Raw genomic sequence first — 16,848 nt, forward strand, 5'->3', positions numbered from 1 at the left:
TGGAGATGTAAAATGGGTAAAGGCTCGTATATGCATATGTGGTGGGAATGTAAAAGAATTTGGGAACAACATATATAATGAATTTTAAAAAATATTAAAATTCCCATTCATAAAGAGACCAGAAGCCTTCATTTTAGAAATAGTGCCGACAGAAATTTAAAAAAAACGCAGGCCCCTCTTCATGTATGCAATGATAGCACTGGAAATAGCTTGCATGCATGCGCAAGCATCACTTCCAGTGCACTTCTGGCGCAGCGCGGCACCGGAAATAGCTTGTGTGAATGTGCACAGGCCTCCTCAGACCCAGAAGTGAACTGGAAATGACGCTTTGCGCATGCGCAAAAGCTATTTCCGGTGCTGCACCGCGCCAGAGGTGTGCCGAAAATGATGCTTGCGCATGCGCTCAAGCTGTTTCTGGTACCGCGCCGCACCAGTAAGAGCAGGCATCGGGGGTCGTCAGGGGCCAGATAATTGGCTTGCTTGGGCCATATCCAGCCCGCACGTCTTAGTTTGGGGACCCCTGAGCTAGAACATAAGTTGACATGTAACACAGTTTCCTAACATGCATACTAACACAATGTAACAGATCACGGTGAGAATCAAAGTTTAGTTAGCAATGATTATTGCGCATGTGTATTAAACATGATAATAGTAATGTACGGAAACATAGTAATGTACGGAAGTGAGAGCTGGACCATCAAGAAGGCTGATCGCCAAAGAATTGATGCTTTTGAATTATGGTGCTGGAGGAGACTCTTGAGAGTCCCATGGACTGCAAAAAGATCAAACCTATCCATTCTCAAAGAAATCAGCCCTGAGTGCTCACTAGGACAGATCCTGAAGTTGAGGCTCCAGTACTTTGGCCACCTCATGAGAAGAGAAGATTCCCTAGAAAAGACCCTGATGTTGGGAAAGATGGAGGGCACAAGGAGAAGGGGATGACAGAGGATGAGATGGTTGGACAGTGTTCTCGAAGCTACTAACATGAGTTTGGCCAAACTACGAGAGGCAGTGAAGGATAGGCGTGCCTGGCGTGCTCTGGTCCATGGGGTCACGAAGAGTAGGACACAACTGAACGACTGAACAACAACAACATTAAACATGAAATGAGGTAATGATGTACATGATGGGTTAAAATTGAAATCCTTTGTTTGAAATGTTATAAATACCCCTGCCCGGACCCTTGGGTGGGGTTGCAGTTTTGTGAAAATATTTGACTGTAACCTATTGCTTTGCAATAAACAACAATGGACTCCTAACTTCTCTTGTCTCTGAGTTTTATTGGTGTAACTCAGAAGATAAGCCATTTTTGGCTTACAACACTATAATCTTCAAATTGAAACAAATGTGAAAATAAATTTTGGATGCTATAAATTTATCCTGGTCTGGTGCATGCAATGTCTTTTGTTTTGCAGCTGTGTGATTTGTGCTCGTATTGTATGGTGCTGGTCATTGGCTATACATAATAAAATTTATAGATAGATTGAACTGTGAAAATAAGTAATAAAATAATAAAATGACTTTTTTTGGTCCTAACTCCCAAATGGTGTGTGTGTATGTATGTGTGTGTGTGTGTGTGTCTCCTTGTGCTTTTGATTATTATTTGGGGGTTGAGGGTGGAGGTGTTTTGTTTTTTTTAAAAAAATTAAACCATGGTTTAATGCTTTATTATGTTTTTTATATATGTTGGAAGCTGCCCAGAGTGGCTGGGCCAACGTAATAAGATGTGTGGTGTATAAATAGTAAAAATATCTTTATGGAATGGGATGTCCCTATTTTCATCAGAGAAATGTTGGAGGGTATGGAAAGATAACGGGGCCTGACCCTGGCGTTGGATGCTGAAGCTAAGTGGAAGCTGGACTCCTCCAACTATGCATTCTGGCTGCAGGGTGGCATCGTCCCAGTTTCCTCAAATTTCAGGATTTTTTAATGAGGATTTAGAAACCACTGAGTGCACACCTGATCACAAGGAGGCTTATTAGTGCAACATAAACTTTATTTCCACTTTATCTTACATGGGGCTCAGATGGAGTCCAGAGCTAGGAGTGGAGCAGATATAATATTGTTGATCTATTTGCCCAGTCACGAAATTAAAAGACACCTGCTTCTAGGGAGGAAAGCAATGACATACCTAGACAGCATCTTAAAAAGCAGAGACATCACCTTGCCAACAAAGGTCCGTATAGTTAAAGCTATGGTTTTCCCAGTAGTAATGTATGGAAGTGAGAGCTGGACCATAAAGAAGACTGATCGCGGAAGAATTGATGCTTTTGAATTATGGTGCTGGAGAAGACTCTTGAGAGTCCCATGGACTGCAAAAAGATCAAACTTATCCATCCTTAAAGAAATCAGCCCTGAGTTCTGGAAAAGACCCTGATGTTGGGAAAGATGGAGGGCACAAGGAGAAGGGGGCGACAGAGGATGAGATGGGAAAAGGGTAAAAGGCGGATCTAGACGGATCCTCATGAATTCATATGATTTTTTCATTCAAATGAAAAAAAACCACCATGATACTGTAGACCACATCTCAGTCTATATGTAGCATCAAAAAAATCATGCACCCACTGTTTTGTGGGGCCACAATGGTGCAAAAACTTGTTTAAAAAACACGGATCCTCATGGATCCTCATGATTTCTGCATTGGGACACCCCAAACTCACCGTCAAATCACATATCATGTCCAGGGGCACAGCCTGCACCACAAAAATCTGGGATCCATGGCTTCCTCGCGACAATATGGCGCAAAAACTTGGTTTTGAAGCACGGATCCTCACGGATCCGCACCCTTTTTGCATTGGGCCACCCCTAACTAACCGTCAAATCACACATAATGTCCAGGGGCACAGCCTGCACCACAAAAAACACGGGTCCACCGCTTCCTGGCGACACCACGGCCCAAAAACGGGGTTCTGAAGCACGGATCCTCACGGATCCGCACCCTTTTTGCACTGTGCCACATCAAACTCACCGGCAAATCACACATCATAGCCAGGGGCACAGCTTGCACCACAAAAAACACGGATCCAACGCTTCCTGGCGACACCACGGCCCAAAAACGGGGTTCTGCACCACAAAAACATAGATCCGAGGCATGGATCCACATGAATTCATATGATTTTTATATTGAAACAAAATAAAACCACCATGATACTCTACACCAAATATTAATCTATAGGCAGGACCAAAAAAATCACGTTTCCACTATTCCGTGAGGCCGCAATGGCGCAAAAACATGGTTCTGAAGCGCGGATCCTCACGGATCCTCACCCTTTTTGCACTGGGCCACATCAAACTCAACGGCAAATGACACAACATAGCCAGGGGCACAGCCTGCACCACAAAAAACACGGGTCCACCGCTTCCTGGCCGCACCACGGCCCAAAAACGGGGTTCTGAAGCGCGGATCCTCACGAATCCGCACCCTTTTGCACTGCGCCACATCAAACTCACCGGCAAATCACACATCAAAGCCAGGGGCACAGCCTGCACCACAAAAAACACGGGTCCACCGCTTCCTGGCGACACCACGGCCAAAAAACGGGGTTCTGCACCACAAAAATATAGATCCGAGGCATGGATCCACATGAATTCATATGATTTTTATATTGAAACAAAATAAAACCACCATGATACTCTACACCAAATACTAATCTATAGGCAGGACCAAAAAAATCACGTTTCCACTATTCCGTGAGGCTGCAATGGCGCAAAAACATGGTTCTGAAGTGCGGATCCTCACGAATCCGCACCCTTTTGCACTGCGCCACATCAAACTCACCGGCAAATCACACATCATAGCCAGGGGCACAGCCTGCACCACAAAAAACACGGGTCCACCGCTTCCTGGCCGCACCACGGCCCAAAAACGGGGTTCTGAAGCGCGGATCCTCACGAATCCGCACCCTTTTGCACTGCGCCACATCAAACTCACCGGCAAATCACACATCAAAGCCAGGGGCACAGCCTGCACCACAAAAAACACGGGTCCACCGCTTCCTGGCGACACCACGGCCCAGAAACGGGGTTCAGAAGCGCGGATCCTCACGAATCCGCACCCTTTTGGCACTGCGCCACATCAAACTCACCGGCAAATCACACATCATAGCCAGGGGCACAGCCTGCACCACAAAAAACACGGGTCCACCGCTTCCTGGCGACACCACGGCCCAAAAACGGGGTTCTGAAGCGCGGATCCTCACGAATCCGCACCCCTTTTGCACTGCGCCACATCAAACTCACCGGCAAGTCACACATCATAGCCAGGGGCACAGCCTGCACCACAAAAAACACGGGTCCACCGCTTCCTGGCCGCACCACGGCCCAAAAACGGGGTTCTGAAGCGCGGATCCTCACGAATCCGCACCCTTTTGCACTGCGCCACATCAAACTCACCGGCAAATCACACATCAAAGCCAGGGGCACAGCCTGCACCACAAAAAACACGGGTCCACCGCTTCCTGGCGACACCACGGCCCAAAAACGTGGTTCTGAAGCGCGGATCCTCACGAATCCGCACCCTTTTTGCACTGCGCCACATCAAACTCACTGGCAAGTCACACAACATAGCCAGGGGCACAGCCTGCACCACAAAAAACACGGGTCCACCGCTTCCTGGCGACACCACGGCCAAAAAACGGGGTTCTGAAGCGCGGATCCTCACGAATCCGCACCCTTTTGCACTGCGCCACATCAAACTCACAGGCAAATCACACATCATAGCCAGGGGCACAGCCTGCACCACAAAAAACACGGGTCCACCGCTTCCTGGCGACACCACGGCCCAAAAACGTGGTTCTGAAGCGCGGATCGTCACGAATCCGCACCCTTTTTGCACTGCGCCACATCAAACTCACCGGCAAATCACACATCATAGCCAGGGGCACAGCCTGCACCACAAACATCATGGATTCACCGCTTCCTGGCAACACTAGGGCCCAAAAACGTGGTTCTGAAGCACGGATCCCCATGGATCCGCACCCTTTTTGCACTGCGCCACATCAAACTCACCGGCAAATCACACATCATAGCCAGGGGCACAGCCTGCACCACAAACATCATGGATCCACCGCTTCCTGGCGACACCATGGCCCAAAAACCGGGTTCTGAAGCGCGGGTCCTCATGGATCCGCACCCTTTTTGTATTGGGCCACCCCTAACTCATTGTCACATCACATATCATATCCAGGGGCACAGCCTGCACCACAGAAAACACGGATCCACAACATCCTGGCGACACCGTGGACCAAAAATGTTGTTTTCAAGCGCGAATCCTCATGGTTTTTGCATTCTGGGACCCCAGATTCACCCTTAATTCAAATATCTTGTACATAACCACAGATCTGACCACAAAAAGCATGGATCTACTGCTTCGTGGTCCTGGCCAGATGCTGCCCTGGATATAATGGCCAATATTTATGTCTGTGTGCTGGGATGCAGGAAATGGAGTCGGCTGAATCTCAATCCATTAAAGATGGGGGTCCAATGGCTTGGCCGGAATGATTTTGGTTCGGTTTGCCAGCTCCCAGCTCTTGATGATGCACAATAGTCACCTGTACCCGCCATCAGGAGTCTGGGTGTGATCCTGGATGCTTTTGTCTCTATGGAGGCACTGGTCACAAATGTAGCCAAACTGGCATTTTAAAATCTTTACAGGTTAGGCAATTGGTACTGTACCTGTCTCTTTCCAACCTAGCCATGGTGGTCCATGAAGCAGTCACCTGCAGTCTAGACTACTTTAACTTGCTCTACACCTGAGCTGGGGTGGGCGGAGTATAAATGTGATAGATAGATAGATGATAGATAGATAGATAGATAGATAGACAGACAGATGATAGACAGACAGACAGATAGATAGATAGATACGCAGGGCTACTCTTGAGACTACTCTAGAAACTCCAAATGGTCTAAAATGCAGGTGCATGAGTTCTTACTCGGACTTTGTGGAGAGCCCACATTCAGTTGGTGGTTCATCAGCTGGATTGGCTCCAGGTGGAGTATCAAATCAGGTTCAAGGTTTTGGTGCTAACCTTTAAAGCCTAAACAGTCTGTCACCTTTCTTATCTGTGGGAATTATCTTCCAATACATCCCCCAAAGAGGGTGATGCTTATCTAACAGCAACCTACTGGTGGTCCCTGGCCCAAAACATATCCAGCTGTCCCAACCAGAGCCAGAGCCTTTTTGGTGGAACGCTTTGTCTAATGAGACCAGGGCTCAGCGCAATGTATCTCAGTTATCTCACTTGCTGGGTCATCACCTTACAGTGGTGAGTGGGCTTGCACATTCCTATGGCCCTTGTGAGCGAAGCAGGGCCTCCCAAGGCGGTAAGGTCAAAGGGAAGGAGCTAGACAAAGAATGATCCAAGAAGTCCTCAACGGCAGAATAGGCGGATGTAAACAAGCGGTATGTTACAATGGCTGTGAAGGCAGATGAAGGCTGCAGCAGATAAGATCTACCAGTTTGTCATGACTACTCATGCCATTGGAACAGAGCCCTACTGCAAAGACACTGCGTTGGTCATTGTGCACTGATCTACACACCTAAAACAAATTCACGCACAGGCATCTTCCAAAAACCCAACCCAAACCCCCAAAGTCCCATGGTGATTGGCAAATGGTAACGGGGGCAGGATCATGAAATCTGGAAGCCCCTAGTCATGAACTGGCACATGGGTGGTAGATACAGATTCAGTTGTTCTGACTCAAGGAACGAGGCAGTTGAGCAGCTCTGCAGCTGTATCCATGACTGAGCAGCCCTTTTAGGATCCACTCTGCTCACCCCGAAAAGGGGGAGGGGCTAGGAAAGGTGGCCTAAACATAGTCTGCTTCCCCTTTTCCCTGTCTGGATTACTGCACCCAGTGAGGTCACCACCCAGTGGTCGTAAAAGACAATCCAACTTTGGAACATGGAACATACGGACTTTGTCAGATAATACAGATAACGAGCGTCCTGAATACAGAACTGCCATCATTGCAAGAGAGCTGCAGCGTTTTAACATCAATATTGCAGCGCTTCAAGAGATTCGAAGAGCAGGCGAGAGACAGCTGAAGGAAGAAAAAGGAGGCTACACATTCTTCTGGAAAGGTCTATCTGAACAAAAACATTGAATACATGGGATAGGCTTCGCTATCAAAAACGACCTTGTGAAGCTCCTGTCAGAAGTCCCTACCGGTATTAATGAGCGACTCTCAACCCTTCAAATAAAGCTCACCAAAAACCAACAGGCTACTATTATAAGCGCTCATGCACCAACACTGGATGCTGATGAAGACATGAAATAAATTTTTTACTCTCAGCTGGATACCATCCTATCAGAGACACCTAAGGAAGATAAAATTATCCTACTGGGTGATTTTAATGCAAGAGTTGGGCGAGATTTCGATCTGTGGCCTGGGACTATTGGGAAAGAAGGAGTTGGCAACAGCAACCAGAACGGAATTTTACTTTTGATGATATGTGCAGCGCACAACCTTGTTATTACCAACACACTCTTTCGACAGAAAAATAAATTTAAAACTTCATGGAGGCATGAAAGTCTTCTTCACCGTCGCTATCGCCACTTGGTAGGCTTGATGTTGAGCTCTAACCAGTGTCCGGTCCAATTCAGAATGAGTTTTCTGCCACCGGCGCTCTAGCTGTCTCAGCGACCGTTTCCTCACCCTCAGCTCTGGAGAACACCATGGGGCTGTCTGGGCTCCATGCAATCGGAGAGGGCGCCTCAGAACCAGACAGCCCTGGTTAACTCCGCATTCCAGCGAGCCACCAGGAAATCAGATGAAAAGCCCTCAACATGGGATAAAGCATCCCCTACCACTCTCTGGAAACCATTTGGACCCATTAAGTGACAGGGGCGGACCATCCAAATCGGTCCCACCTCCCTGCAGAGGGGAAGGGTTGCGGAGAAGTCCAGTTGCACCAGGAAGTGATCTGACCATGGCACTTCTTTTGTTTTGCTTTTACTTAATGTCAGATCACCAGCATCCATAGAGGTGAGCACCAGATCTAAGGCATGTCCGTGACTATGAGTTGGGCCAAACTTATTCAGGGACAGCTCCATGGAGGCCATGCTTTCCACGAAGTCCCGAGCAGCCCCTTGTAAGGTCGTGTCGGCATGGATGTTAAAATCCCCTAGGACCACCAAACTAGGTGTCTCCAGGAGAACATCCGCCACGACCTGACCTGAAGCAGCTCGGGCAGGGAATCCTTGGTGCAGCGGGGAGGTCGGTACACCAAAAGGAATCCTGTACTGCCCCTATTGCCCAACTTCCAGAACATGCACTCAGAGAACTGGGTATTTCAGGTAGGACACCTGATGCAAGCTAGTGACTTCCTAAAAATCACTGCATACCCCCCCTCCCCACCCACATGACCTGGGTTGCTGTGCATAACAGAAACCTGGTGGACAACCAGATGCTAAGACAGGCCCATCTGCTTCATCCAACCAAATCTCTGTTACACATGCCAGGTGAAGTCCTCCATCCACAATCAAGTCAGGGATGGCAGTGGTCTTATGAATCATTGTCCTAGCATTGCACAGCAGCACCTTCAGGTCGTGTGGGTTTCCCTTGTTGAGCACAAATATAACATTGAATCACAATGGTACAAAAAGCAGAGGTTGGAAGCAGAGGCGTAGCATCCAGGGGCGGCATTGCCGTGGAGGCACCCCCTGGGGGCGGGACATCATGACGCCATGACGTCATGACATCATGATGCATGCGTCAGGACCCGCCGAGCGAACGCTGGCTCCTGGGGCTTCCCTGTCTATGCTGCTTTAAAAATCCGGGCATGCGCAGTCCATCTCAGCCGGCGCTGCTGCTCCAGGGGCAACCCGCTAAGCGAGTGCTGGCTCCTGGAGCTCCCCCGTCCGTGCTGTAGCAGCACGGGTGGGGGAGCCCCACAAGCCGCCGATCTCGCAGGGCAGCCCCATAGCGGCAGTGACGGGTGGACCCCGGATGGGCCGCAGGGCAGAGTGGCTTCACTCTGCGGCTTTCTCTGGGCCACCGGCGGGGCGGGGCTGGCCCAAGTGTCACCCCTGCCCTCCCCTGGAATCTGGGGCAGACCGCCCCCCGCCGCCCGTCTCTATGCCCCTGGTTGGAAGAGACGACAAGGGCCATCCAGTCCAACCCCCTGCCAAGCAGGATACACCATCAAAGCATTCCTGACAGATGGCTGTCAAGCCTCTGCTTAAAGACCTCCAAAGAAGGAGACTCCACCACACTCCTTGGCAGCGAATTCCACTGTCGAACAGCTCTTAATGTCAGGAAGTTCTTCCTAATGTTTAGGTGGAATCTTCTTTCTTGCACTTTGAATCCATTGCCCCGTGTCCGCTTCTCTGGAGCAGCAGAAAACAGCCTTTCACCCTCCTCTATGTGACATCCTTTTATATATTTGAACATGGCTATCACATCACCCCTTAACCTTCTCTTCTCTAGGCCAGCTCCCTAAGCCGTTCCTCATAAGGCATCGTTTCCAAGCCTTTGACCATTTTGGTTGCCCTCCTCTGAACACGTTCCAGCTTGTCAGTATCCTTCTTGAACTGTGGTGCCCAGAACTGGACACAGTACTCCAGGTGAGGTCTGACCAGAGCAGAATACAATGGTACTATTACTTCCCTCCCCTTCATGGATCACTGCCTTGTCGTGGCGAAGGGGCTTGAATTACTCAGGGAAGCTATGAGCTATGCCGTGCAGGGCCACCCAAGATGGACAGGTCATAGTGGAGAGTTTGGACCAAACGTGATCCACCTGGAGGAGGAACTGGCAACCCACTCCAGTATCCCTGCCAAGAAAACTCCATGGACAAAGACAACAGGCATATAAAAGATATGACGCTGGAAGATGAGCCCCTCAGGTCGGAAGGCGTCCAACATGCTACTGGGGAAGAGCGGAGGACAAGTACAAGTAGATCCAAAGCAGATGAAGCGGCTGGGCCAAAGCCGAAAGGACACTCAGTTGCGGATATGCCTGGAAGCGAAAGGAAAGTCCAATGCTGTAAAGAAAAGTATTGCATAGGAACCTGGAATGTAAGAACCATGAACCTTGGTAAGCTGGATGTGGTCAAAAATGAGATGGCAAGAATAAACATTGACATCCTAGGCATCAGTGAACTAAAATGGACGGGAATGGGCGAATTCAGTTCAGATGACTATCATATCTACTACTGCGGGCAGGAATCCCGTAAAAGAAATGGAGTGGCCCTCATAGTCAACAAAAGAGTGGCGAAAGCTGTACTGGGATGCAATTTCAAAAATGATAGATTGATCTCGATACGAATCCAAGGCAGTCCTTTTAACATCACAGTAATCCAAGTTTATGCACCAACTTCCAGTGCTGAAGAAACTGAAATTGACCAATTCTATGAAGACTTACAACACCTTATAGAAATGACACCAAAGAAGGATGTTCTTCTCATTATAGGGGATTGGAATGCTAAAGTAGGGAGTCAAGAGATAAAAGGAACAACTGGCAAGTTTGGCCTTGGAGTTCAAAATGAAGCAGGGCAAAGGCTAATAGAGTTCTGTCAGGAGAACAAGCTGGTCATCACAAACACTCTTTTCCAACAACACAAGAGACGACTCTACACATGGACTTCACCAGATGGGCGACATCGAAATCATATTGATTATATTCTCTGCAGCCAAAGATGGAGAAGCTCTATACACTCAGCAAAAACAAGACCTGGAGCTGACTGTGGCTCTGATCATCAGCTTCTTATAGCAAAATTCCAGCTTAAACTGAAGAAAGTAGGAAAAACCACTGGGCCAGTAAGATACAATCTAAATCAAATTCCTTATGAATACACAGTTGAAGTGAAAAACAGGTTTAAGGACTTAGATTTGGTGGATAGAGTGCCTGAAGAACTGTGGATGGAGGCTCGTAACATTATACAGGAGGCAGCAACGAAAACCATCCCAATGAAAAAGAAATGCAAGAAAGCAAAGTGGCTGTCCAATGAGGCCTTAAAAATAGCGGGGGAGAGAAGGCAAGCAAAATGCGAGGGAGATAGTGAAAGATACAGGAAATTGAATGCAGATTTCCAAAGAATAGCAAGGAGAGACAAGAGGGCCTTTCTAAACGAGCAATGCAAAGAAATAGAGGAAAATAACAGAATGGGAAAAACCAGAGATTTGTTCAAGAAAATTGGAGATATGAAAGGAAGATTTCGTACAAAGATTACCACAATTAAGGACAAAAGTGGAAAGGACCTAACAGATGCAGAAGACATCAAGAAGAGGTGGCAAGAATACACAGAGGAACTATACCAGAAAGATATAGAGGTCTCATACACCCCAGGTAGTGTGGTTGCTGACCTTGAGCCAGACATCCTGGAGAGTGAAGTCAAATGGGCCTTAGAAAGCCTTGCTAACAACAAGGCCAGTGGAAGTGATGATATTCCAGCTGAACTATTTAAAATCCTAAAAGATGATGCTGTTAAGGTGCTACACTCAATATGCCAACAAGTTTGGAAAACTCAGCAGTGGCCAGAGGATTGGAGAAGATCAGTTTACATCCCAATCCCAAAGAAGGGCAGTGCCAAAGAATGCTCTAACTACCGCACAATTGCACTCATTTCACACGCTAGCAAGGTTATGCTTAAAATTCTACAAGGCAGGCTTAAGCAGTACGTGGACCGAGAACTCCCAGAAGTGCAAGCTGGATTTCGAAGGGGCAGAGGAACCAGAGACCAAATTGCAAACATGCGCTGGATTATGGAGAAAGCTAGAGAGTTCCAGAAAAACATCTACTTCTGCTTCATTGACTACGCAAAAGCATTTGACTGTGTCGACCACAGCAAACTATGGAAAGTTCTTAAAGAAATGGGAGTGCCGGATCACCTCATCTGTCTCCTGAGAAATCTCTATTTGGGACAAGAAGCTACAGTTAGAACTGGATATGGAATAACTGATTGGTTCAAAATTGGGAAAGGAGTACGACAAGGCTGTATATTGTCTCCCTGCTTATTTAACTTATATGCAGAATTCATCATGCGAAAGGCTGGGCTGGATGAATCCCAAACCGGAATTAAGATTGCCGGAAAAAATATCAACAACCTCAGATATGCTGATGATACTACCTTGATGGCAGAAAGTGAGGAGGAATTAAAGAACCTTTTAATGAGGGTGAAAGAAGAGAGCGCAAAATATGGTCTGAAGCTCAACATCAAAAAAACTAAGATCATGGCCACTGGTCCCATCACCTCCTGGCAAATAGAAGGGGAAGAAATGGAGGCAGTGAGAGATTTCACTTTCTTGGGTTCCATGATCACTGCAGATGGTGACAGCAGTCACGAAATTAGAAGACGCCTGCTTCTTGGGAGAAAAGCAATGACAAACATAGACAGCATCTTAAAAAGCAGAGACATCACCTTGCCGACAAAGGTCCGTATAGTTAAAGCTATGGTTTTCCCAGTAGTAATGTACGGAAGTGAGAGCTGGACCATCAAGAAGGCTGATCGCCGAAGAATTGATGCTTTTGAATTATGGTGCTGGAGGAGACTCTTGAGAGTCCCATGGACTGCAAGAAGATAAAACCTATCCTTTCTTAAAGAAATCAGCCCTGAGTGCTCACTAGAAGGACAGATCCTGAAGTTGAGGCTCCAGTACTTGGGCCACCTCATGAGAAGAGAAGACTCCCTAGAAAAGACCCTGATGTTGGGAAAGATGGAGGGCACAAGGAGAAGGGGACGGCAGAGGATGAGATGGTTGGACAGTGTTCTCAAAGCGACTGGCATGAGTTTGGCCAAACTGCGAGAGGCAGTGAAGGATAGGCGTGCCTGGCGTGGTCTGGTCCATGGGGTCACGAAGAGTCGGACACGACTGAACGACTGAACAACAACAACAACAACAACAACAAGCAGATTCATATTTCTCTTCTTCTTTAATACTTCAGCATGAATTTGATCTGTTCTTGAAGACGAACCATATCTTGGTACAATATATAGTCGTACATTCTCCTCTTGGCTCTAATAAAAACGTTCCAGTGGTCACATTAACAGTGCAGGAGAGGGTATTTTTGTGATTAATGTGGTGCAACATGATTTTTGTGGTGCAGGTTGTGCCCCGGGCTATGATGTGTGATTTTCCGGTGACTTCTGGGTGGCCCAAAACAAAAAGGGTGAGGATCCATGAGGATCCATGCTTCAGAACCAGGTTTTGGGGCCGTGGTATCACCACGAAGCGGTGGACCCGTGTTTTTTGTGGTGCAGGCTGTGCCCCTGGCTTTGATGTGTGATTTGCCGGTGAGTTTGATGTGGCGCAGTGCAAAAGGGTGCGGATTCGTGAGGATCCGTGCTTCAGAACCCCGTTTTTGGGCCGTGGTGCGGCCAGGAAGCGGTGGACCCGTGTTTTTTGTGGTGCAGGCTGTGCCTCTGGCTATGATGTGTGATTTGCCGGTGAGTTTGATGTGGCGCAGTGCCAAAAGGGTGCGGATTCGTGAGGATCCGCGCTTCAGAACCCCATTTTTTGGCCGTGGTGTCGCCAGGAAGCGGTGGACCCGTGTTTTTTGTGGTGCAGGCTGTGCCCCTGGCTATGATGTGTGACTTTCCGGTGAGTTTGATGTGGCACAGTGCAAAAGGGTGCGGATTCGTGAGGATCCGCGCTTCAGAACCCCGTTTTTGGGCCGTGGTGTCGCCAGGAAGCGGTGGACCCGTGTTTTTTGTGGTGAAGGCTGTGCCCCTGGCTATGATGTGTGATTTGCCTGTGAGTTTGATGTGGCGCAGTGCAAAAGGGTGCGGATTCGTGAGGATCCGCGCTTCAGAACCCCGTTTTTGGGCCGTGGTGCGGCCAGGAAGCGGTGGACCCGTGTTTTTTGTGGTGCAGGCTGTGCCTCTGGCTATGATGTGTGATTTGCCGGTGAGTTTGATGTGGCGCAGTGCCAAAAGGGTGCGGATTCGTGAGGATCCGCGCTTCAGAACCCCGTTTTTTGGCCGTGGTGTCGCCAGGAAGCGGTGGACCCGTGTTTTTTGTGGTGCAGGCTGTGCCTCTGGCTATGATATGTGATTTGCCAGTGAGTTTGATGTGGCGCAGTGCCAAAAGGGTGCGGATTCGTGAGGATCCGCGCTTCAGAACCCCGTTTTTGGGCCGTGGTGTCGCCAGGAAGCGGTGGACCCGTGTTTTTTGTGGTGCAGGCTGTGCCCCTGGCTATGATGTGTGATTTGCCTGTGAGTTTGATGTGGCGCAGTGCAAAAGGGTGCGGATTCGTGAGGATCCGCTCTTCAGAACCCCGTTTTTTGGCCGTGGTGCGGCCAGGAAGCGGTGGACCCGTGTTTTTTGTGGTGCAGGCTGTGCCCCTGGCTATGATGTGTGACTTGCCGTTGAGTTTGATGTGGCGCAGTGCAAAAGGGTGCGGATTCGTGAGGATCCGCGCTTCAGAACCCTGTTTTTGGGCCGTGGTGTCTCCAGGAAGCGGTGGACCCGTGTTTTTTGTGGTGCAGGCTGTGCCCCTGGCTATGATGTGTGACTTGACGGTGAGTTTGATGTGGCGCAGTGCAAAAAGGGTGAGGATCCGTGAGGATCCGCGCTTCAGAACCATGTTTTTGCGCCATTGCGGCCTCACGGAATAGTGGAAACGTGATTTTTTTGGTCCTGCCTATAGATTAGTATTTGGTGTAGAGTATCATGGTGGTTTTATTTTGTTTCAATATAAAAATCATATGAATTCATGTGGATCCATGCCTCGGATCTATGTTTTTGTGGTGCAGAACCCCGTTTTTGGGCCGTGGTGTCGCCAGGAAGCGGTGGACCCGTGTTTTTTGTGGTGCAGGCTGTGCCCCTGGCTATGATGTGTGATTTGCCGTTGAGTTTGATGTGGCGCAGTGCAAAAAGGGTGAGGATCTGTGAGGATCCGCGCTTCAGAACCATGTTTTTGCGCCATTGTGGCATCACGGAATAGTGGAAACGTGATTTTTTTGGTGCTGCCTATAGATTAGTATTTGGTGTAGAGTATCATGGTGGTTTTGTTTTGTTTCAATATAAAAATCATATGAATTCATGTGGATCCATGCCTCGGATCTATGTTTTTTGTGGTGCAGAACCCCGTTTTTGGGCCGTGGTGTCGCCAGGAAGCGGTGGACCCGTGTTTTTTGTGGTGCAGGCTGTGCCCCTGGCTATGATGTGTGATTTGCCGTTGAGTTTGATGTGGCGCAGTGCAAAAAGGGTGAGGATCTGTGAGGATCCGCGCTTCAGAACCATGTTTTTGCGCCATTGTGGCATCACGGAATAGTGGAAACGTGATTTTTTTGGTGCTGCCTATAGATTAGTATTTGGTGTAGAGTATCATGGTGGTTTTGTTTTGTTTCAATATAAAAATCATATGAATTCATGTGGATCCATGCCTCGGATCTATGTTTTTTGTGGTGCAGAACCCTGTTTTTTGGCCGTGGTGTCGCCAGGAAGCGGTGGACCCGTGTTTTTTGTGGTGCAGGCTGTACCCCTTGCTATGATGTGTGATTTGCCGGTGAATTTGGTGTGGCCCAGTGCAAAAAGGGTGAGGATCCGTGAGGATCCACGCTTCAGAACCACGTTTTTGATCCACGGTGTTGCCAGGATGCTGTGGACCCGTGTTTTTGTGGTGCAGGCTGTGCCCCTGGACATTATGTGTGATTTGACGGTGAGTTAGGGGTGGCCCAATGCAAAAAGGGTGCGGATCCGTGAGGATCCATGCTTCAAAACCAAGTTTTTGCGCCCTATTGTCGCGAGGAAGCCATGGATCCCAGATTTTTGTGGTGGAGGCTGTGCCCCTGGACATGATATGTGATTTGACGGTGAGTTTGGGGTGTCCCAATGCAGAAATCATGAGGATCCATGAGGATCCGTGTTGTTTAAACAAGTTTTTGCACCATTGTGGCCCCACAAAACAGTGGATGCATGATTTTTTTGATGCTACATATAGACTGAGATGTGGTCTACAGTATCATGGTGGTTTTTTTTCATTTGAATGAAAAAATCATATGAATTCATGAGGATCCGTCTAGATCCGCCTTTTACCCTGGACCGATGAGATGGTTGGACAGTGTTCTCGAAGCGACTGGCATGAGTTTGGCCAAATTGCGGGAGGCAGTGGAGGATAGGGGTGCCAGGCGTGCTCTGCTCCATGGGGTCACGAAGAGTCGGACACGACTGAACGACAACAATTTGCCCTGACCGTTAAGAGCAGAACCTCCAGGATCAGAAGCAGAGGGCTGCAAATACGAGGGCAGGGGAAGCAGCAGGGAGGTCTCGCGGGATGCACGATGCCTTCGCCTTGCAAGGGGGCGCATCCAGCCTTGCAGCCTCCCAGGGCCCAACCCACAGCCAGCGAGCTCCGATGCTCAGAGAGGCAGGAAACGAGGCCAGCCAGGGGGACTCGAGAGCGGCTGCACTTTCCTGTCCCCGCACCGAGGAGAGCGGAGGAGCAGCGGCCAGTGGCCTGGCGAGTTTCCCCGGAGAGGAGCTGAATTCCGGTGCAGGGACGGAGCGAGGAGTCAGAGGTTCAGTAGGCGGGGGTGGGGTGGGACAGGAGGACGGAGCAAGGGGGAGGAGCAAAGCACGTGCGCCTCGCCTGGCAGGATCAGGCCCCTAGTCTACCCGGAGTCTGCAGGGCGCCCCCCCCAACCGGGCAGGAAGGGGAAGGGGCGCAGCATCTGCAGGAGGGCACAGGGGAAAACATCTCAGGGTAAGGCTGCCACGGACCCTGCCTAAGACCCTGGAGAGCTGCTCCCTTCAGTCCTAGAGACGATGTTGAGCTCAAGGGGCCCAACGAGGGGTCCAAGGCAGCTGCTGCTTCGCGATGGAGGCTGCATATAGTCGCCCACTGATCAGCTGCGTACCTGGGGCTTCTGTCTCCCTGAGTTTGCCTCCCCTCTCCCTGTTCTTC

General features: G+C 49.1%; 2 protein-coding genes across 2 annotated transcripts in view; one reads left to right on the plus strand and one right to left on the minus strand.

The window, feature by feature from the left end:
* The window catches only part of LOC117042654 (oocyte zinc finger protein XlCOF6-like), a 663,370-nt gene that overhangs the window by 497,736 nt on the left and 148,786 nt on the right, over positions 1-16,848 (minus strand). The gene's annotated exons all lie outside the window — the stretch shown is intronic.
* Positions 1-16,848, plus strand: part of LOC117042423 — an 88,466-nt gene that overhangs the window by 40,250 nt on the left and 31,368 nt on the right. Inside the window, 1 exon segment of the mRNA XM_033141970.1 lies at positions 9,707-9,719. Coding sequence (XP_032997861.1) covers positions 9,707-9,719 — 13 coding nt within the window.

The sequence above is a fragment of the Lacerta agilis genome, chromosome 2 (assembly GCF_009819535.1).
Source record: "Lacerta agilis isolate rLacAgi1 chromosome 2, rLacAgi1.pri, whole genome shotgun sequence".
Classification (NCBI taxonomy): Eukaryota; Metazoa; Chordata; class Lepidosauria; order Squamata; family Lacertidae; genus Lacerta; species Lacerta agilis.